The sequence below is a fragment of the Rhea pennata genome, chromosome 11 (genome assembly GCF_028389875.1).
Source record: "Rhea pennata isolate bPtePen1 chromosome 11, bPtePen1.pri, whole genome shotgun sequence".
NCBI classification, from domain to species: domain Eukaryota; kingdom Metazoa; phylum Chordata; class Aves; order Rheiformes; family Rheidae; genus Rhea; species Rhea pennata.
In genome coordinates, this window is record NC_084673.1 from 17,550,862 (window position 1) to 17,573,971 (window position 23,110).

Here is a 23,110-nt window from a genome sequence, read left to right on the forward strand (position 1 = left end):
TACTAAACAATTGGAAAGCTAATTTATTCAAAGTAAAATTAATAGATTGCTGTTCAGCTGGCTCAGCAAAGGAGCTGACAAATGCCCTTGGCCAGGAGACATGGCCAAAAGCAAACACGGGGAGAAAGGGCAGTGGGACTGACTGTTTTACCAGTAGCAGTCTTTGTAGTTTATTGTCTCATCAGACCATTGTTATTGTTTTGGTCTCATTCATGCTTTAGCAGCAAACAGAATAGGTATATTTAGTGCAGTCTGTTCAAACTGGCATAAAATACTCTTTTGGTTGATAATTGAAAGGAGTATTAGAAATGCTTTTTGAAATAGCTGATACTTTGCTGACTTGTTTCCATTGGATAACTTGTTTTCTGAAGTCGAATGACAATTTGAGAAGGCATAGAAGAGGCAAAGATTGTGACATACAGAAAGTTGTAAGAGGAAATAGTGGAGATGTTTAAATTTGAAATGGGATTTTGTATAATGAATGTATAATGCATTTTGTGTTATAACTAAATTCTCTGTGATAGGAGTGTAAAATCTTCAACTATTGGAGAGCTTGATGATTTTAAATACATACTCTGGATATGGTAGTTTCTGCACAATAAAACCTGAACGGTAGATGGCATTTACAAATCCTTAAGACAGCTTTTTGGATTGCAAGGTACTTGTTACAGGTTGTTCAATGGGACCCATGTACGTCACTGTATTGTAGAACATTAGCCTAGATTGCTAGAGTATTTTAGGTCATCTGTGTTCTCAGATTGGTAGAAATTTTACCATACTGCTATTTCCATATAAGTGGTTCTTCGAAGCCACTAATCTAAAAATACATTATACTCCAACTAAAATGGAGGTAAATTGTGCAGATTATCCAAAGAACATGTATACAAAGGAATTAATTGAACAGGCATGTCAAACAGTATAACCTGCATGTTATACTGCAAAAATACTGCTATTTTGGGCATCATATTAAATTTTCACTTTTTAAAAATTAAGTGTAAAGTATATTGCAAATATACTCAGTACTGCTGAATGATGCAAGGGAGATTATGCTTTTCTCTGGAGTGTTTTATAATGTTCCCGAAATACACGTCGGCTGCTACCGGAATCATATAAAGAGAAAAGCTTAACTGTTTACTTGCAACTGTCATGCGCATGCATGGTATTTTATAGCAAATTGGTTACAGCAGTTAACATCTTTTTATGATAACAAATAAGCAAGAATGTTACTGACATGCAAAAAAAAGAAGTTAATTGAAAAGTATTTTACTGTTGTGCTAGATCTCTGAATCTAGAGAAAAACAATGCTAAGGGGTATCTCTTTGTATGGTGTACATGAAATGAGACCAAAAGTAGAGTGGTTTAAGTTGAGAGGAACCTCTTTCAGTTACTGAGCTGAAAATAAGAATAATCAAGCATTTTAAGTTTTGGTAAGAAAGTATTTGATTAGAATACTTTAATGACACAATGTAGTGATATTTCAGTACTGAAGGAAATGAGAATAAGGAGTGCTGTTAAGGGAAGCTGAAAATAAGGAGTGCTGTTAAGGGAAGCTGAAAATAAGGAGTGCTGTTAAGGGAAGCTGAAAATAAGGAGTGCTGTTAAGGGAAGCTTAATGTAAGATGTTTGATAATGTGTTTGGAAATAATATATTGCTTTGCTGTTGGGGTTATGCTATAGTATTTTGGCTTGTATTTGATCTGTATAGGTTTTCTGTCCAGTAAAACCAGTTTATCTTAGCAGGAAAATCTCCAAAAGCAAAATAGTTTAGGGTGGATTTTCTGCTTAAAGTGCTACTCTATTTTAACTTCTAAACTGCTGAGTAGTATTGTCATCTGGAGTTATGCATGTGCTCTATACCCTCTCATGCATTTCCCTTTTTTCTGTCCTCTCTCCCTTTTGTGTGGTGGGTTTTTTGTCTATATTTCTTTTTTTCTCCTCTCCAACGTACATACTTGTAGACTATGTGTAGGGATTACATTGAACAAGTGTTCATAAAGCAAGGACTTGGCTTGTACATAATACTGGTCTTAGTATTTATTCAGTTAGTTAATGTCAGTTAAAACAGTCACATTCTGTTGATCATTCTTTGTGAAGAAGGCCTGGCAGCACACTAAATCTGTGAATAAATCAAAAATGCCACTGCTACATGTCAGAAAGATGTTAACTCAGTCTGCTTTTTCTTAAAAAAGAAAAAGAAAAAAGAAAAAGAAAAAAGAAAAAGAAAAAAGAAAAAGAAAAAAGAAAAAGAAAAAAGAAAAAGAAAAAAGAAAAAGAAAAAAGAAAAAGAAAAAAGAAAAAGAAAAAAGAAAAAGAAAAAAGAAAAAGAAAAAAGAAAAAGAAAAAAGAAAAAGAAAAAAGAAAAAGAAAAAAGAAAAAGAAAAAAGAAAAAGAAAAAAGAAAAAGAAAAAAGAAAAAGAAAAAAGAAAAAGAAAAAAGAAAAAGAAAAAAGAAAAAGAAAAAAGAAAAAGAAAAAAGAAAAAGAAAAAAGAAAAAGAAAAAAGAAAAAGAAAAAAGAAAAAGAAAAAAGAAAAAGAAAAAAGAAAAAGAAAAAAGAAAAAGAAAAAAGAAAAAGAAAAAAGAAAAAGAAAAAAGAAAAAGAAAAAAGAAAAAGAAAAAAGAAAAAGAAAAAAGAAAAAGAAAAAAGAAAAAGAAAAAAGAAAAAGAAAAAAGAAAAAGAAAAAAGAAAAAGAAAAAAGAAAAAGAAAAAAGAAAAAGAAAAAAGAAAAAGAAAAGAAAGGGTTGAGTTAATTTCACTGACAGACTTGATGTTGAATCGCATCTTCTGTGTCCAGCACAGATTTACATTATGTATTCCCACTAATTTAGCAGAAGTGTAGTTGTATGTTTTGGTCCAGCCTATATGAAATTATCATGAGTGGGTGATCCAGCACGATGTGGTCCAAGTATTAACAATTATGTTACTACTGTCAAAGGACTCTGTGTACTTCTCGGCCCTGTAGTTGCAGAATGGATATTTATGCAGAAACCTGAAAGATGGTGATTTGAGTATCATGCTACAGTTTTTGACTGTTGTGTAGGTTACATCTCGCTGTGCCTAGACTCTGCCTCTGGTGATTTTAATTTTAGAATTAGACTATTACTTCTTCCTAAAATTCTGTTAAGCTAGTCTCTTTTGAACAACTTATGCTTTCCCTGAAGATTGTTCCTCGTGGAATTTGTATGATGACGGTATAGATGAGTATGCCTGTTAATGTGTTATCTGCTGGTATTGTTCTATGGTGTGCAAAATAACATCCACAAATTATATTATTACTAAAATTTCTAACAACTGTGAATTATTACTAAAAGGGTAATGATTCCTTTTTGGGAGCCTAATTAAAGTAAAAACATAAGATATTACAGAAACTATTCGTATCTGTGGAAATAAATTTGATCACCTAGTGCCACATATGGCAAAAGGCTAGAGAGAGAAAGGAATTATTTTCCTTGTGTTTGTCACTCACTATTACTTAGTTAGAGGTGCAGTTTCCTTTGTAGTATTGTAAAGATTTGACTTTTGAGATACAGTATTATGCTTCTAGGGATTTCCTCCCCACAAAAATGTCCCAAAATCAAATTAGTCATAATTCAAGTTCATAAAGCAGTTGTTGAGCTGATTTTTTTTTTTTTGTACATGTGGATGAAAAGGGGGGAGGGAAAGCAAGTGTTAATTCACAATCCCACGAAGATTCTGTAGTAGACTCATCAACTTGAATTCAAATGGAAAAGTTTTGTGCCATTGAATAACAAAAGTTCCTAAGAAATACTGTGTTAACATAATTCTACTTTTTTAATGTACAGTGTGTATAATTAAATTGAACATGAGATAGTGTGCTACATGAACTGGGCTGTGAAAATTCAACCTTAGAAAAATGGCTGTTGAAGGCCACAGATAAACTAGTGAGAGGGCATGTTATTTAGTTCTTGAGGAAAGTGTAATTTCTTCGGGATAAGACCGATTAGTGCTGTTTCCCGCACAGAAGAATTCAAAAAATTTAAAACAAGAATTTTAAAAGATCATGTGAGTATCACTCATCTTGCCATTTGGTTTAGATAGTTTTAATGGGGGATATGCTTAAAACTGGGTTGTGCTTTGGTATTGCAGTTCTTCAGAGTATCCAAAAGCACCTGAGTAGCTTGACTATAATGGATGGTCACCTAGTTCCTTATGCTTTTGTCAACCATATCCAACTGTTTGCAGTTCTGTGTACAGTATACCCAGCTTAAAGATCTCTTCTAAAACTTATACCCCTCTAAGAAATACTTTAATTTCTTTGCAGTAGTATTTGTTCTGGCATGTTTCTGAAAACTACCCTAGTATCTAGTCATGAAAGAATAATTTACTATGCACAAACTTGTTTGCATTTGGGACTTCAATTTTATTTCACATGACCAAAGCATGTGAGATTCAAGTAAGCAGCCTCAAGAATTAAAAAATTTGGGGATTGCATAGTATTACCAATAGTGGCTTAGATCTAAAAATCTGTTTTTCCTGTTTTATTGCCATTGGTTAAGAGAACTGTAGCTTTTTCAGGGAACAATACAAAGCTTGTCTTGTATGAAAGGTAACTGTTAGGTTAATAGCCTGTTTTCAGGAATAAGTTTGATATAATTAAAATGCACTTACTCCCTTTTTTGTGAATAATGGTCATATATCAGCAGATATTAGTGTCAGACAACATTTTTGCCTATGTGTACATTCTGCAAGTGGCTTTCACTGCATGTCTTTTTGTTTGTAGTGTTAGAATGATGTAAGAGCTTTTCTTAATAACCATTGATAAATCAGTTGGTGGGTTATTGCCTGAATCTGTCCTTTGACTGCCATTATTCCCAAGGGCTGTAAGATAGTGAAAGCCTCCCAGAAGTTCTAAACAACTTTCAAAAGCTAAAGTCGGATTTAGAAAACTTTGTAGAAATGTATAGCTCCCACCTGCCTTGCAACTGTAAGGGGTCATAAAGGATGTAGAGAGCATATGCTACCAAAGCAAAGAGATGGATTGTTAGAAATGCAAATTGTGAGTGCGATCTGTATGCTAATACTTGAAGGCTTTGAGAACTAAATATCATCTGTTGCAAAACACTGTCTTCTCCCCCCTCCCCGCCCCCCATACGAAAGTGCAGGCAACATGAGAGCTGATAGAGCAGAAATACTGTCTACTGTAAAATGGCTGGAGAGGACAAGGGAAAGGAATACTACTTTTTGCAGCTCTGCAGTTTTCTTTGGGGATTGGGTTGTGTGTGGCCTCTGTTCTTTCTGGTTTAAAGTTTTTTTACTGGAAAATAATGACTTGTATCTCATACATGGTAAAAATTTCCTTATGAATAAAAAATTGTGAACTATATGTTTTAAATGACTGGAAATTATGATGTTAATCAAATTATAACATATTCAATTTTTCTTTAAAGTGCTGTTCTTCATCAGTAGTTTTTATCTCTGTTTAAAAATACTCCAATACCAGTACTTCCCATGGGGAAAAAAGGAAGTTTTGCTGATCTTGAATTAATAGATTTTTTTTTTTTTTAATATTAAGTTCTTTAGTTCTTTTCACTCATTACGAAATGTGCATGCATACCTTTTCTTTTTTTCTTTTTTCTTCTTTTTTTTCCCAAGTACTTGAGGGGACTGGAATATTGCAGGATTTCTCCTTTTTCTTTCTCTGCCCCCTCTCCCCCTGCCAAAGTCAATGCATGTCATGTAGTCTTTCTCTTGCTTTTCTTTTCTTTTTTTTTTTTTTTTTCCTCCCTCTCTTGCTAGCAATGTGGGGTGATTGTTACCTATGTGTGCATAACTGGATATGTGTAACTGATGCTGCTTTAATCAACCATAAGTAGTTTTTAGAGAACATCTTGAAGGCATATGGTTTCCTTGGGGATTTATTGCATTTTCAACATTGCACCTCCATTCCCACTGCTTACAGAATATATTTACCACTAGTGCTGAATATTTTAACATGGTCACTACATAATGTTTCCCCAATGTTTGCAATTTCTACCTCGCTCATTAAGATTTGCTCTCTAGTGTGTCTAGTTCCTGTTCACCTTTCATGCTTGGTGTTTATTGCTGTACTCCCAACTGCAACATAAGTTCTTCCTAGTTGTTAGCCTTCATGGAGGGATTTTTTTTTATTATTATTTTTAACAAATATCTGTTTTTCTTCATTTTTCTCATGTTTTTTTGCTAGTGGTCAGTCTCTTTCTTTAAAGAGATGCATTTAAGGTAGGTGCTTTATTTTCCTTTGTCTTGCCCACCTCCAATCACTTAATCTTGTATATATGCCCTAGACTGAAAAATGGCATCAAAAATTTCAGATTTTTGCCTTTATATTGCACAGACTAGAATTGTTATCAAGTGATAAGTCATATTGCACATTAGAGACTTTGGGATGTATGTGAGAACATCAAATGGTGTTTCAGCTCTGGTGTTTATTACTTTATAGCGTGCATTGATATTGTCATATTTGTTTACATCCTTTTGCTATCCTTGAAATAGCTGTGTTTTAAACCATTGCTGCTTAGGCGAAGCAAAATTATGATTTCATGATTTAGGTGTGGTTTGAGATTTGAAGATGCTACTGTTTTAATCTGGAAATGGTAAGTAACAAAACGAAAGGTTATTCTATGTATTTCAGGTTGAGGAATCACAAAACTTTAATGAGGAAGCACAAACCTTAATGTGCTAATTATTTAGATTTTTGGATTGAAGAGGCAGCTATGACTTTTTTGGTCTTTTCTCCCTTGACAAATTCTGGCTTTCATTTTGAACAATTTTTTTTTTTTTTTTTTTTTTTTTTGTAATTGGGAACTATTTAATGGCATCATTTTATGTTATCACATGAGAGCTGTAAGTATTTTAGGCCAGGAAATATTTGGATATTTTTTGAGCTGGGAATTGCTTCTTGGGTTGCTTCAAGAAATCACCTCATATTTAGAAAGTGAATTACTTGATGATGGCTTGACCCTCCTGAGGGCTGTTGGAGGAAGTGCAAATATTTTGATATTTGCTTCCGAAAATAGTACCGGACTGTAGACTTTTTTTCTTCTTTATAAAATGCTTTTTTCCCTTCTCGGAGAAATCTGTTTCTGTAAGTTCAAATGGAAGTTAGATAAAGATATGGGGATATAATGAAAAAACTCAATCTGTAATTACTGTATAATTTTTTTTTTTAACTACTAGTATCCAAAGAGCTTTGATATATATTTTTTTAAATCTTTCTTCCCTCCCACACCCCAACCACTTCAGGAAGGAAAGAAAGAGAGAAGGTTAATGGTGGTGGGGGGAATGTGTTTGCCCTGTCTGTAATTTAAATTTTAAAATGTATGTACTTATTTGTGCTATCATAATTAAATATACAAATACTCTAATAAAAAGAATGATTAAGCAGTCATTGCTGTAGGATGTTACTTATAATCTGTAATCATTCTATAGTTAATACATTATTATATTGTCTATATAGAGAAAGAATACCATTAAATTATTTTGCTTAGGAAGAAGAGATTAATATTAGTGTGTGCTACGGAGAAACTGTTGACATCCTATTAGGCCTGAATTGGTAAAGTGTCTTTGTAGGTTGGCTTTTTTGTAGACAGCATAAAATGACAGAATTGCTTTCCTAACGATGTCCTGGTATTATGATTTGTATGTATTTATTTGTGAGAAAGCTGCATACTTTCTATTTCTCTGTCTAACTACTGCAAGGGTGGTAAAGGTTGCTTAGGAGCTAGTTATTGGAGTGAGTGTTTGCAGCGTGCAAACCGAGTGCTAAACTTACTACGCTTCATTTTCATTAATGTCTTTTTTGAATATATGTAGGTCTTCTAACTTACTAGAGTTGATTCTGTGGTAGACTTGTGCAGAGTTCTGCAAATGAAGCGATGTTTTAAGTTCTTGTTAAAGCTTAGACTTTAAAGGACTGAAGTGCAAGAATGACAAAAGTCACTGCTGTTTTAATGGTGGCATGGTTAGATGATGTTTTTGTCATATTTTTAGCCCTTCAAATACTCTAGCTATGTTCCTAGGCCATCCCTTACCATTTAAATTAAATTCTCAAGTAGCTAATTACTATTCATTCTATGATCCATCATCAGTCTTCTCTGAACTTACCTTTCTTTATTCTCTCCCTGCAGCTAAGACTTTCAGAAAAGGAGTTTTACTAATTTTTCTTAACAAGCTTTTCTTAACAATATTTTGCAAAGATCAGCCATGAGAAGTGCTTGTGTACTTTCTATATTCTTCATTGTTTTCCTAGTAGACTGTGTATTATAAAAGATTATTTGATTCTAGAGTAGTTTTTACACTTAGTACACAAAGCTTTAAGTTAATTCATGTAGTAATTTATGCTTTTTTCTTGGAAGAACTCCCCAAATTTGCAACTGAACTTTATCCAGAAAAGGGCTTCTTTGGATGGATTATTTTTCCATTGATCCTTGAGCTTAAAGGGAAGATACTCTTTTTTCAGAAGCATCCTAAAATAAAATTAGAAAAAAAAAAGTATTCTAAAATACACAAAGCAGGTTTAAAAAAAATGATACGGTTTTCTCTCACTCTTGTCTCTACTTTTGAACAGCAGGCAAAAAAAAAAAAAACCACGTCTCTGATTGCTGGTTCATTTTAGGTTGCTTGCAAGACTAAATTCATAGCATTTAATGATCTAGGATTTTCATACCCTAGGGCAAGATTATAGTAAGTGGAGGTCAAGCTGAACAACCACCAGACCTAATTTACACTCAGATAAAAATGTTCTTGTCTAACAATTAAATTGAATGCTATTGTCTCTTTCCCTAACTTTTGCTAAATCTCAGTTTATATTGTTTTGAGACCAAGATAGCCTGATACCAAGTAAAGATCTTTTGAATGGGCTATTAGTCTCGCCCTTCTAGTTTATGAATTTGTGCTGTATCAAATATCAATATTAATGGCACACAGCGTGCTTGTTCTAGAGGGCATGTGAGACAATCCAAATAGAATAGAATATTTTTTTTAAAAAACTTTCCTTAGTATAGAGTCTAAGAAAGCAGCGATCAATAAAAAGTTGTTTCTTCAGATGAATTGATTTATTAGTAATCTGTGTTCTACTGCCTACATAAAAAGATCATGACCAAAATAATGAGAGGTTTTTCAGATAGTTTATGTGATGGGGAAAAAACCTTATAGGTTACTCTGATACTTAGAGTGTAACTTACTATCCTTAAAGATGTGTTTGGGTAAATGAAAGATGGTAAATAAGTTTTAGTTGATGTGATGACTGTTCATTATATGTAGCTATTTTGTCAGGTAACAGTAACTTCTAGTTGCATGTAAGGATCGGAATTCCATTTAAATTCCTGAAAATTTCAAGTGCAAACCAATTTGAAATAAGGTATTGTATTTGTAATCCTGATAAGCAAGTAGTATAACAGCATGTAAATTCTATACTGCTGTTTAATTGCAAAAGCAGTTCTAAGCATTAAGTGGCTTTTAGAATAAGCAGAACACAAAGTTGGCATTTTGCATTACTAATATAAAGAGATTAATGCAACATAGCTTATTGCAGATCCAATGTTCTTAAGAAATCAGTGCTTTGGGCATTAAAATGAGAAAGATTGCTATTTGATTATACTTCAGAATGTCAGTTTTTTTTTTTTTTTTTTTTTTTAAGGTATTTTAAACGTGCATGAATTCTAATCCACTTCATTGTTACTTTCTTCCCTTTCTTCCCAGTCCTGTAATAAGTGATACATAATTTCTTCCTCCCTTCTCTCCTTCCCCCCCACCCCAGTAGACCTTAATTTTAGGAGCTGTAAAGTAGCCCTAAGTAGTAAGTGATTGTACAGAATTCTTAACCAGGTTAAAAGCCTTTTACTTGCTATTAAATTTCATGATTACATGTTAGAATCCTGAGTGGTGATCACAATCTGTTGGTAGAAATTCCTTTTTGAGAATAACATTAGCCATAAATAAGATCAGAATCTGCTGAATTCAATATAGGAGTACTGAATAATTATATAATTAATGCCTTACAAATAAAGTGAAAGAAATGCTGCCCTTGAATAAGCGGTTATAATAACCAAATAACAAGTATGAGGAATTCACCTAGATTTCAGTTTTGTATTTCAGAAATAGACATGCAGTTTAGAGAAAGTATATTGACTGTTACTCAAGCATTACAGTATTTTAACAGCATACAGCATAAAAAGGAGCAGAAAGACCAAGGCAATCTAAAAGAAGTACTGCCTATTTCAAACAATCTCTCTTCTTTTTAAAATACTTAGTTTCTCCACCTTCTTGTAATTAATAACTAAGGTGAGACTGAGGGTAAAAAAAGCCCCATTACCAGTACTTCGGTGTTTTCAGGTGGCGGTATTTGCTTCTGATTTGAGAGGAGTATGGGGAGATGGGGAACGTGTATTCATACAACACAGGAAGAGAAACCTTTGCTAAGAGCAGCAATGCAATTAATTGTGAAACCACAAAAACTGTTGGGGAAGACTTGGTGATAGATACAGAACTTGCATTCTAGCAAATTGTTACTGTAATAGAGGTAATTTCAAATTGATAACAGTCAAATATGATCTTCAACTGAAAACCACAAGAAGATGATACAGTTCAGGTTCTAAATCAAAAGCTAAAACTACATTGGGCGACTGAAGCATTCTTCCATGCCGTTGTGGGACAGCTATAGTTTTTGATAGATGTCCTCTCGTGACTCTTACTCTGGCAGCTGACAGTTTTCTGTCCCTCTGGAGGTTACCACCTATGTAATGTAAATCAGCAAAGTGGGATTTGTCAGCTCTTCAGTTTGTCCCCATTTGCAGTTCAGGATATTAGTTTTAATTATCAGTGAAGGTGAGTTGTCATTAACACATATGACTGTAAACTAGAACATATGAAATGTGGAAATACATTCATCCTCCCTCCCTCATTTACTTATTTATTTTTAATGCAGCGATGATAATTGGTACAGTTACAGGTTTGTTTGGCTTGGTACCTTCCCCCCAGGTAGCAACCTGTCAAAAGCCTTAGGAAGGAGTTGTTCAGCAGTAAATGTCTTTGAATTTGTCACATAAGATCAAAAGTACTAACCTACTGTGCAAACTAAAATTACAAATTGAAAATTACAGCTACTGTAAATACAGTAAACACTGCAATGGAATGTTAATATATAGTAGAGATAGCCAGTAAATATTTATATAACGTAAAATGGTCTGTTGATATACTTTGTGCTGAAGGAGTTGGTAAACTGGCAAATAAAAAGGGTGTTCTTGTGTTTAAGGTATGGTGAAAATAACGGTTAAGATGCTTTGCTTATGCCCAACATTGGCTTAAAAATTCTTTAACATGTGAGATTTTTCATCTGCTGAGGTGAGTGTATTTGTTAATGACTGATACCTTGGAGCTGTAGAGGTCTGCTGAGAGTTTCATAGAATTTGGAGAGTATGACAGCAATTCTCTGGATTCAGTTAAATGGCACTGTAGGGTACACCCACTTCCAGATTTTCTTTCGTGGCGTGGGGGGAAGGGGGAGGAATCATAGCATGTGTAGCTTGTTTAAGAGACATCTGGCACTACTGCTTTTTTTTTTTTTTTTTTTTTTTTTTTTTTTTTTTAATAAGCAGGAAAAAAGCCCCAGAAAGAAGGTGAAAATAACTAGTGTATCGGAACAACTTCTACTGTCTTGCTGAACTAATATGTGCTGAAACTGTGGTTTTGAAAATATTTTCTAGGTAGTTAACATTACTTAGCTGAAATATTTACTGCAAAATATGATACTTGAGTAATGTAACCAGTAAATTTTTGACAAAATATAAACTTAGCTGTAGGCTATAACTGCCTTTTGAAGCAGGAGAAAATTGCTAGTTTTATTGTCATTATGAACTTGCTCAAGAATTACCATCTAAAACAAGTTCAGCTTTTTTGATAGGGGTCGTGTTCCCCCCTCCCCCCGCCCCCAAGTTAAATGAAGAAATCTAAGTTTTAGTTCTGGTAGTTTTAACAAGCTATGCACTTCATACCTTAGATCTATGGAATGGAGTGTGCTCCTGTATCCCTGGGATGCCTAATGCATGGTATTTGAGAGACTTAAGGGAAGGTATCTCAAAAAGAAGAGCTCTACGGGCCTTTGCTTCAGAATATTTTTTACACATCAGCAGTTTCTCGTTATTTGTCAGCTTGCATATTAAAATGAGCTTGATCTTTAAAAATGCTTTTGACAATTTGGGTATCTTTTTCTTCGCATTAGCTTTTTATAAAACAGGCATAGAATGTTACAGCTCTGCCAGTTGTCATAATTCATTACCTGCCACAAGTAGGCAATTACAGAGTTCAAAGAACTTATTGATTTGAATAATGCCAATATTTTTGCAGTGTTTTTAGGATGTATACAAGTGACCAAGTTAGTTTTCTGTGGATGTTTAGTGAAATTCAATAGCTATCTCCAGGTCTCCATAAGTGAGCTTTCAGAATAGAGAAGAAGGAAGAGAAGGCTTTTCTTGGAATCAGTGATAAGTGTTGTTTTTTTTCTTTTTTTTTTCTTAATCTGGTAGTGACTTCATTAATGGATTATTAGCATTCTGCATTGTGGATATATTCAGTTCTCTGAATTGTGTTGGGGAAGGCCATGCAGATCACAATTGCTATTTCGTATAAAATTAGTATTCAGTGCTGCAGATCTCTGAACAAATCAAGTGGGATTTTAGCCTAAATGTTATGAGAGAGAATAGGAACAAATGTTGGGTATCAAAAATCTTTTAAGTTACGACTGATGATCTACAGGGCACAGATGTTCTGAGGTTGGCAGAATTACAAGAATAACTTTTTAATCCAAAGGTAAGATTTAATATATATTTCTTCTGGTTTGGAGGTGAGGAAACTTCTGAATACATGAGTGGTTGCTTGGGTATTTTTTGTTTTATTTTTAAATGCTGATTTAGATTGATCTTTGAAAGAGCCATGAGCCACTTTTGACAGCTGAAGCTGAAGGCTTTCATACTGCTTGATTTGGATGCCACACGATATTTATTCCTTCTTTCTTATATTATTTTTTCCAATACTAATGGCGTAGGTTTAATTGTGCTAATTAATTGTCTTCTGCACTAGTAGGCCTGCCATTTGAGTTGAGGGTGGTGGGGTGAGGGGGATGGACAGCTGCTGTTGATTACTTACTTCTGTATAATAGCAGTTTTGGGAGCTTCACTATAAATTAAGTTTTATACTGCTGTTGTACATCTCATAATGACAGATTTACCCAACTGAGAGCCTGGTAGATCAGGAGAACACATTGCATAGGGGTGCAGAAGCTGCTGTATTCCTGCAGGTGATCCCCAGAGAATCTCAGAAGGTAGTGCCGCCTTTCTAGTCCAGAACTGGTGAGCTGTGATAAGGCCTGTTACTCAAAGGAGAAGTTGAACAGAATGGGGGGAAATAGAAGGATGGAGCATGAAGAAAAGGGAGCATGGCAAGGGCTTAGCAAATATGAAAAAATTCAGAGCTTGTCTTTGGAGAATTTGTGGTTGCCTTTTCTGCAAATCAAGGATACCTACTTGATGCTTCTCTCTTTTCAGGAGATGCATTTGGGGTTATGTAAGTGTGAGGAGGAAAACTTCATATGACAGCTCTCTATACTGGTGAAAGCTTCTCTGCAGTGTTTATTTTACCCAAGTCTTATGATGAGATGATAGAAGGTATCATGCAGGAAAAATGCAAAAAAGTCAAAGTGCTGGTGCAAACGTGCAGTGAGTTAGACTGCCAGCATACTGGCCTTTTCATTTTAGAGCAAGGCCAGGAGAGATGAGTAAAAGTTGCACTATCTGCTGCAGGTGAGTCTTGATAGGTGGAAAACAGCTACTGGTATATCTGGATAGGTTGTAGTTTAGGTTACCTGTAGATCATACTCATCTGAGTTGGTTCCATACGGATTGATTTCCTCTCCCTCATCCCTCCTTCTTCAGAGCTAGTCAGACTAATTGTCCTATGCTTATTCTTTTCTGTGCTGAGCTTAGTCTCTTCAGTTTTCATCTGGAAGCAGTTCAGCCATTTTTATGTAGCGTGAAGCTTCAGCTAATAAACTCTGGATCTCAGCTGAGAGAACACAGAACTGACTGATACTTGCTTCTCTCTTCCTACCTCAGAATACTTATGATTACAGTGCAGAGAAACTGGGCTCTTCAGAGGACTACCCAAAATTCCTTATGACTTGGGCTCATAAGAGCTGACTCTGGGAGACATGCTTGAGAGATTTTGCTTTACAATCCTCCCTACTTCTATTTTACAGGATTTTCCCTTATTTGAGATATCTAATATTTGAATGTTTGTCTTACAGTGGCAACTCATACTACTGTAGTATGTAGTCCCTCCTTTAGAGTATGTGGTTGAAGGCAGTTCTTTTTAGAAAGGCCTAAGCAAAGATGTGGTCACAAAACCCTAGTGGTCTGTTTGACTAGAATTTTCAAAGAGGAAAATCTATAAGGTAGCAGGGGAAGCAGACTCGCAGTAAGCGAGGCAACTTGCAGGCTCACATTGATCAGTAGAAGAACAAAAAAAAAAAAAAAAAATAGAACTTGCCAAATGCAATATCTTGTCTTTTGGAAAACTGTACCTCTTGAGTATATTGAAGAATTTATCACCATTTAGTGCCCATTTGAACAATGCGAGTTTTGTTCTAGTCTTATCCTTACTATGTAGCGGGTTACCTGCTTGCTATGGACAGAGTAAGATTCTTATCCATGTCTCTTAGAAGAGGGAAAAATCTTAAGAAATAGTACAACAGCATCTGTTTTTAAGAGATCAGCATGAGGAGGGGAGTATTGGTCTATTCTATGGTTTAGTTTGGAAATTTTGGACAGTAAAGCAGCTGAGAGTTACACTTACCTTGTACCCCAAACTAACTAGTACTAGGCTTTTTACATTTTAGCCTTTTCAATAAGTTTTTTTTATTCTTTGTTGTCCTCTGACTTCGCTTTTATTTATTTCTTTTTTTTAATTCTTTGTTGTCGTCTGACTTGGCTTTTATTCTTCCTAAGAGCCTCATTTTCCGCACAGTCAGACTGCAACATCTGGAAGCCATCTCTTTGGCAGGGAAAGAGGGCAGATAAACTGAGCTCTAACTTCTACTTCTATTACTCTACCTCTACTTTTTTTTATTTAACTTTTTTATTAAAGGAAAGACATTCAAAACTGTTAATATATTTGAATTTTAGGTCGTCTTTAAGAATATTTTTGTGAGAATATTTTTGGGCAACATCATTAAAATAGGTGATTTTCCTTTAATAAGGGTGATAGTTGATTCATTTTGCAGTGTTTTGTGATACTTATCATTTTGCACTGTCCAGTAATATCCAAGTTTAAATCAGTAATTATGTGTCTAAATTCTGTACATGATTTAAACCATAATATATTTATATTGCAAAACATTAGTTACATTGAGGTTATTGACATTGTTGATGTTACTTTTCTGAGTAGTCATGTCACTGAAGCACTGTAGCAAACCCTTTCCCTTCCAGGATAGTTGTTATACGTGTCTACTCAATAAAACCAGCAGAAGTCAAAAATATTTTTAAGGAGAGGACTTTTTCATGGATAGGTTGAGGTTGATAGAATTAGGATGGTACAGAAATGTTTTTTTTTTTTTTTTTTTGTTCCCTTCCCCCCCCCCCAATCTCCAGACTTGCTGTAAAGGCTAAACATTCATTTAGGATTTATCCTGTCTTTTTTTCAGATGCCTTTTAAACTTTTATTTTAAATTAAACCTGTTTAAGCTCTTAGACTGAAGATATTTTGCTCCTTTGTTTCTTCTGTTTGCCTGTGTGTGCGTTATTTTCAGGAGCATATGTTCCTTGTGTGTTTTGACCTTTTCCTGGCTGCCTTCTTTCTGAGGGCTCTCTTAGAGAAACTTGTGGTCTGGATGGGTTGTTTCTGTGATATAGATACTAGTCTTCAGCAAAGCATAAGAAGCAAGTTGTTATATTAGTTGATGTGCAGTTTGCTCTATAGTGAAAACATAGGAAGCCTTGTGAAAAGGAGGAGGGGGGAACGCTTTAGAGAAAGGGACAGCCAAGACCAGGCAGATGTCTGATAACTGTTGGTTTCTAGAACATACTGTCTCTGAGTGCCTAACCCCGATGCTCCTTGTGGGTTGTAGACTAGGTGTTTACTTGAAGGGCTGCTTTCTGTCTACAGGTAGCCAGTTACAAAAGTGGGAGCCCTGCGGAGCTAGCACAAGGTCTGGGCCTTGCCACTTACTGTCTGTTTGAGAGAAACAAGACCAGCCTGTTGTTGTGACCCTTCCCAAGAGAAGGGTACAAGCATATAGCAGTAGCTATTTCAGGGACTCGATTTTGACATCTTTAGTAGGAGCAGTAGTCAGAAAAATGGATCTCTAGAGTTACCCAGTCTCGGTGCGTTCCTTCCTCTGTGGCAGCAGAACTCTGCCCCTGCTGTTGAGACCTTGACATTACAGGTGAACCGATGTGATGATGTGAGCTTTGTCAAAGGGGTGGGTTGCAGCCACCTCGGTTGTATTGCATCTTAGCGGTTTGTGTGACTTAAGGATGAACCGATTCAGTTGGCTGATTCGATGGAGTGATAATCATTTCAAAAAAAAAAAAAGAAAAGACGGAGTAAAAGGATGATTTAATTTTCAGAATTTCTTATTTTCTGTTGGGTCAGTTGAGTGCTAGAAGAGAAAAGGGAGTGGAAACCTTCCTGTGTGTTTGGGAGTGGGAAGGACTGCTACTTTCAGCAGCAGCAACCCACAGTTAGAGTATTTCAGCTGTGTTGTAAAAGCATGTTCTAAGATGACTCTTTCCCACTTAATCAGCAGACTTGTTAAATGAATCAAAGAGCAAACATTATGAAAATTGGATAAGAGGGCTGGGGAATGAAAATAGTAGTGTGATGACATAGTATCAGTGGCTACCATTATATTATTTTTTTCATCCTTTAAAGGATGAAGACAGTGAGATGTGTGGACAGAAGTGTTGGGGGAGACAGGAGGGAAGATCTGGAAATGTAGAAAACATTAATTGTTAGGAAAGAGGTTGAAAAGATAAGACCTGTATAAATCAGGTCATTTTAGCTTTTTATGGGAGTGTTAACTGTTCCATGACTTTGGCACCGTGAACTGTTGTTACTGTGTATAAAGATAGTGTTGCTGTTTATAAGCATGGAAGAATACAGATGGATGATGTCTGTTGCAGGTGCTCTTGTAAAGGAATTACAGGACTTGCTTGTTAAGTGTGCAGCACAAAAATAACTCTTCATCTAAAGGTATTAGTTGCATTCTGTTCAGTTGAGTCTTGATCATGCTATCATAATGTGAGCAAAACTGCTAATATGGTTATAACTAAATTATATTAAAATACAATTGTTAAAATATAAAATGCAATTTGAAGTATGTTTTCTGTATCTTACTCAAGTTGCAGAATTTCTTTAAAGCTCGATGGCAGTTGAAATGCTCGAGTCTGCAGTATTGGTAGAAATCACATACTCCTTCAGGCTTGTAGGGAATGTGTCATATACTTCCTCAAAATCTCACTCAAAAATTTACTGTATAGCCTTACTCTAATATGAAAGCAAATGTAGTATAAGAAGCATATTACTTAAACTCCTCCCACAACTATATTTTATAAAACAAAAGTGGAGACAAATTCTAGTCTGTGTCTCTGAGAAAAGGAGTATGGGACCTGATACTGTTTGTGTCAGCTTTCTCTAATAAAATAGTTAATGGAAAATATTTAAAATACTTCTAGTCCTTGATATACATTTTCTACAGCCAGCATTTTAATTATTACTGCTTCAAAATTGGTTCTGAAGCGTCAGCACCTCTTTTCCAGATAGATAAATAATTTTAGGATGAACTTCTTTAGCTGTTATTATTTTTATAGCTCAGTGCATTACAATTTTGGAAGCCCTAGCCTTTTGAATTAGGGTGGTATGGTGGATGGTGGGGTGTGCGTGCGCATGCGTGCTTTCCCTCCCCGCCGCCAAGATACGGAACTGAATTGGAGGGAAAAAATGAATTTGCCTCTGAGCAGTCACTTCACATCTCCTGAATCTTTCTACTGTCCATGTAACCATTTTTAATCTTTGCATTTCTGCCCTGCTCATTACTGATTTACCTTATGAAACTTTACATAATTGACTCTAAGCAAAAATAAATAAATAAATAAATAAAAATAATAAAAGAACCTATTTAACTAAAGCTCTTTCCGGTGAATTTGTTACTTAACTATATTTATTGTATTTATGCGAGTGTATGAAATGCAGATTTCTGGGACAAATCTCCTGATTCTTCATATATCTTGTATGTATATACACTATATTTTAACAAAGGCTGCTGACTGAATAGTATTAATGTTTGTTTAGACTATATGTGCATATAATAAAATTGTCGGAGAATGAGTAGCTCTCAGCAGCTGTTAATTGTTTTATGTGTTATTGTGTGAATTGGTGGTGTATTTGGCAGACTTCTGCCAGAGCTCAACTTCTGGCTAATGTATTTGAATTAAAAGTACTACCACACAGAAATTACTTGTTCAGGTATTAGGGGAAAATGTTCATCTTTTAAATCAATTTCTCAGTGAAGATTCACTTTAGCTCTTTATAGTGCTTTGTGCTTAGCTTGCTCTCCCTTCCCCAAATCAGTCAAAATATTTTAAATTGCTTCATCTAAATTTGGCAACATTATTAGAGATTAGTGTTTTTTGGATTCCTTTTGTTTAGTTTTTTTAATTATCATTTGGTTGATAAAAATCTTAACCCATCCCTTTATTGTATCTTTTCATTTATCTCTGCTATTAAATATATTTTGAAATCCTACTTCCTTTTTTAGAACTACATACTGAGAGTGGTCATGCTGTTGCTGCCGGGTGTGTTTCTGTCTTTAGAAAACTCAGTGAATCAAATGTGTATATGTATTTTTTCCAAACAAGAGACAGGAATTATCTGGTCTCTGTATAATTTAAATACAAATCTAAAGGAAATGGGACACAATATTATTGCTGTTTTAGCAATCTATTATAAAGTTTATTGCATAAAAATAACTAGGTCAACCTCTGGATGACCTGTCTTTTGGAGTTTCTTCAGTTAGCTTTAGGCTAGAGCTCCACCTTGTGATCTTTCAGCAGGATACATTTTCTTTTTAAAAGTTAATTAAATTATGATTTCACAAAGTTGAATGACTTTTCAAAAGTTTTCATAGTCTTACAGAGAGATTTCAGTATCTGCTTGGGAAATTTAAAGCTGGAATTGTGTGAATGTGTAAACAGGCAAAAATATCTGAAGAGGAGCTGCTTTTTATATGTCCATTTTAGATTAGGCAGATTTAACAGCTTTTAAAAATATGCTTATTAGAGCACACCAATGGATAATTTAAACTATTGCTGTTTGGCATGGCATCTGCAAGTGCTTTTCTTGCATTATGATAAACTTGCATGTATTTTAAAAGTTTTAAGAGGATGCATATATGGACAGTCTTCCTCTTTCTCAACAGCTTTCCATACCTGGCTCTTTGAATGAATCATCAAGTATGTGCATGAAGAGGACATGATTGACAGTCTTTTGAATTTCTAAAAGGCATTTACTGAAATTAAGGATAACAGAGAATGATCACCAACAATCTTTTCCAATATTAAAACTAGAAAATAGGAAATAAGATCAGGAAGTGATAAACTCAAAGCAAAGAACATGTTTCTTTGCAGTATGCAAATAGGCTGTGGAAGTTCCTGTGTAGGATATCATGGATGCTGAACATTGGGTTTGAAAAGTAACTGAAAAAGTAATATTCTTGGGGGGGGGGGGGGGGCGAGGAGGGACTGATTAGAAGCTACAAAATGCAAAGACAGTCTGCTTGGTTTAGAAAATGTCTGCGTTTTCCCTGAATATCCTCCCAGTGTCCGGAAATAACATCGCTGTAAGAACAAAGCAAATGTCTTTCCTGGGTAACTTCTGTTGGCTGTTTGCCATTATCATCTCTATACTAGAGTGCATCACAACTTTAGATACTCTTTAATCCCTATGAAGGATAATTTTAGAAGTTTTATATAATGTGAAGGGGGTTTTGGTCATTGCTGGAGCCTGAACCTGATGATGTGGGAGAACCCTTCCTGTTTTGCCTATCATATTCTTGGAAAGCATTCAATTGTAACTCTACTGTTTTCTGTAATCTCAATATATAGTTTGAAATACATTATTCATTAAATCTTGTGAATTCTGGGAATTGTATTACAGCACTCACAAAGGTCAAGTATCTTCTTCCTTCAAGAAAAATGATTCTTGAAACTTAAATCTTAGTAGCTAAACTCTTTTAACATCTAAGAAGAACTTGATATTTCTTTTGTGTTTTGTATGAAGTCAGTATGCCCAAATAATGTCTTTCTTTTCCTGTTTGTTGCTCATCTTAAAATGAATGGTCCTTACAGGAGGTGCAAATTGGTTTAAGCTGCAGCCAGTTAGTTTTATTGGTGATTTGACTTGTTCGATGCAGAGGATATGTAATATAATCATTTGCCCATCCATTTTCCTAGTTTGTTATCTATTCTTTTTCTTCAGAATGTTTCTGTGATTGTATTAAAATGTTCATGATAACATTTTTCCAAAATCTGACAGATAATAAATTTGAAGTGTCTATATGGAGCTAGGAATGCATCCTAATTCTTTTTGTGACTAAACAACTGGTTAACTTTTTGTGTTGCTACACCTTCGTATTTTATGGAATATGTAATTTTATTACTATAAATAGGTAGTATTAATGAGCCACAATATTGAATTTTTATGTAAGCTTCCTGATAATCAGTTTAGCAGTTGTGTCACTTTTCCACATCCCAAAGTGTCACAAAATCATGTCATGTCACAAATCGATAGTGCAGTTTTACTGAGAACCTGGATGGCCTAATAGCTCCTTGCCACCAAAGCACGAAGTCTTGCTCTTCCCTCCCCTGCTCATGGCTACGCAGTTTTCCATGTGCATTAGCTCTGGATGCCTGCCATTGAACCAGTTTAACTTGATAATCTAGGGAAAAAAAATCTTGAGGTGTATTTTGCCCATTTTATTAGGGAATTAAATCAGGTAATCCTGAATGGTGGAGGCTACAAAGATAACTAGTGGGGAAAGGGATGTTACCCTGTGAATAATTGTTTGCTAGAGACAGTGTGTAACCAAGCAAGAGAGTATGGATGCTCAGATTATAGGGAAGAAGGAAAGGAGTCACAAGTATGGTTGCTATTCTCCAGGAACAATTTTTTGAAGCCTTGAAGCTTTGTGTCTTCTGTGTTATGGATGGAATGTGTTTCAGTAGTTGCAGACCATCTTGAAATGCACTAGCCTATTTCTGACCTTGTCTCTTTTTGCCACTAGTTTTATTGGCTCTGGTTTCTCCGTCTTAAAAACATTATATACAGTGAGAAGGAAGAGAGCATGAGAAGTTCAGCATTTACAGTTTCTCTGATCTCTACAAATTCTGGAAGCTATAGTGGTCCCTGCTATTTGGAAGAAGCACTTGCAAGAAAAAAGTTCTGGCTTTATCTACATACTTAATTTAAATACCATCTCTGAAGCATATAACTACCAGATATTAAGCAACCTGTGCTACACATGCCAAAATCAACTTGCTTTCAAATACCTACACTCCAACAAAGTCCTAAGTCAGTAGAGCTAACTCCGAAGGTTCTTCTCCTTGCTGTTGAGTCTTTAAAGTACCTGAACGTAATGTTTTCTTATGTAAACTTAACATGAGACAGGTAATTGACATGGAAGACTGTAGCCTGCATGATTAAGTCTCGTATTTGAAGCATTCATTGAAAATTGATTTTCCTTTGTTCAAGGAAAAAATGCAAATTAAACATAAATGAGTGGCAATAATATAATTAATATATAAAAGCTATGTATTGCATTGCATTGTGTTTTCTTTACAAAATGCTGTACTAATTCCCTAATGAAATAGGGATAATCATGTCCTTAATGCTGGTTCCATGCATTAGATGCATGCCAGCTGCTTTGAGTGTTAACTGTTATAAGCCTAGTTTATCAAATCTGGAAGACAAAGAGTTGTAAAGCAGCTGGCTAGGTTATAATAACTTCTCAAAGAGCTTGTATTTGCAGAAAGTGTCATGAAAGTTTACAAATCAGAGGTACAAAAGTGTTGCACATAATGTACTTAAATTTAACTTCAAATCTGTGGTGATTTGTTACTATTATCCAGAGTATGCTTGTGTTGGTAGGATTGTTGAGCTCTGCAGTGTATCATGTTATAATTTGACCCACTTTTTATTTTATACTAGACTTGCAAGGTGTTTATGAAAAATCTTCCAATTTGTTCATCCTACTCAAGAAATGTTTTCTGTATTCTCTCTTACTCTGATGCCATTAACACTTGTTGAGATGCTTTGTGGTAAGATCATGGGAGGAGTCAAATACATGAAATCTGTATTTTAAAAGTAAGAAGCTTGGTTGGAAACAGATGGTGGTGTGATCTAATATTTTTTTAGGTTGCTGAGTCTCTCCCCTTTTTTGCCTTGCTGCATGTGAGGTGAAATTTTCACTGTATTTATTTTCTTTTTAATAGAAATTGTCCATCAAAAAGGAAGAAAAGCGAGTAAGCTTGTACTTCAGACCAGTTTTTGAATATCTTTCTAATACAGCGGTGTTCCAGAAGATGATAAAGAAATGATAGCAGCTCCAGAAATACCAACTGATTTTACTCTCCTTCAGTAAGTGCTTTAAGGATTTGTTGATTTGATTTTTAAATGTACTGATACTTTTCAATGTTAATACTTACAGTGTGTTTTTTTTTCCTTGCTGGGGAAAACATTGAGGGATGGGGTTCTAGATTTTTTTTTCCCCAACAAGAAGTTGATAAATACATTGTTTGAATTGTCTCTTTCAGTTTTCAAAGGGAATTAAAATAGGCATTTTAGAAGTGCTTATTTTTTTTTGTTTTTTAAATCCTTTTAAAGCTTTGCTTATGTGGAAGTCATCACAACAGAAATATTATTAATGAAAAATACGTTATACAAGGGGGAAAAGTTCTTCGAGGAATACCAAAAATTTAAGCTTCTTTTATTAAGCCCTCTTCATAAGACGAGATTAAGTAATTGAAATGTTAGCCCATGGTAACAGAGGTGGTCACCTAGTACTCTCAT

General features: G+C 34.8%; 1 protein-coding gene across 3 annotated transcripts in view; it reads left to right on the top strand.

Moving 5' to 3' along the window:
* STAG2 (STAG2 cohesin complex component) overlaps positions 1–23,110 on the top strand; it is an 81,270-nt gene that overhangs the window by 15,576 nt on the left and 42,584 nt on the right. For all 3 annotated transcript variants that reach the window (XM_062584301.1, XM_062584303.1, XM_062584302.1), the window contains exon 2: positions 22,534–22,678. In XM_062584301.1, the coding sequence (XP_062440285.1) occupies positions 22,635–22,678 (44 nt within the window). In that variant the 5' untranslated portion in view covers positions 22,534–22,634. The remainder of the gene's footprint in view (positions 1–22,533; positions 22,679–23,110) is intronic.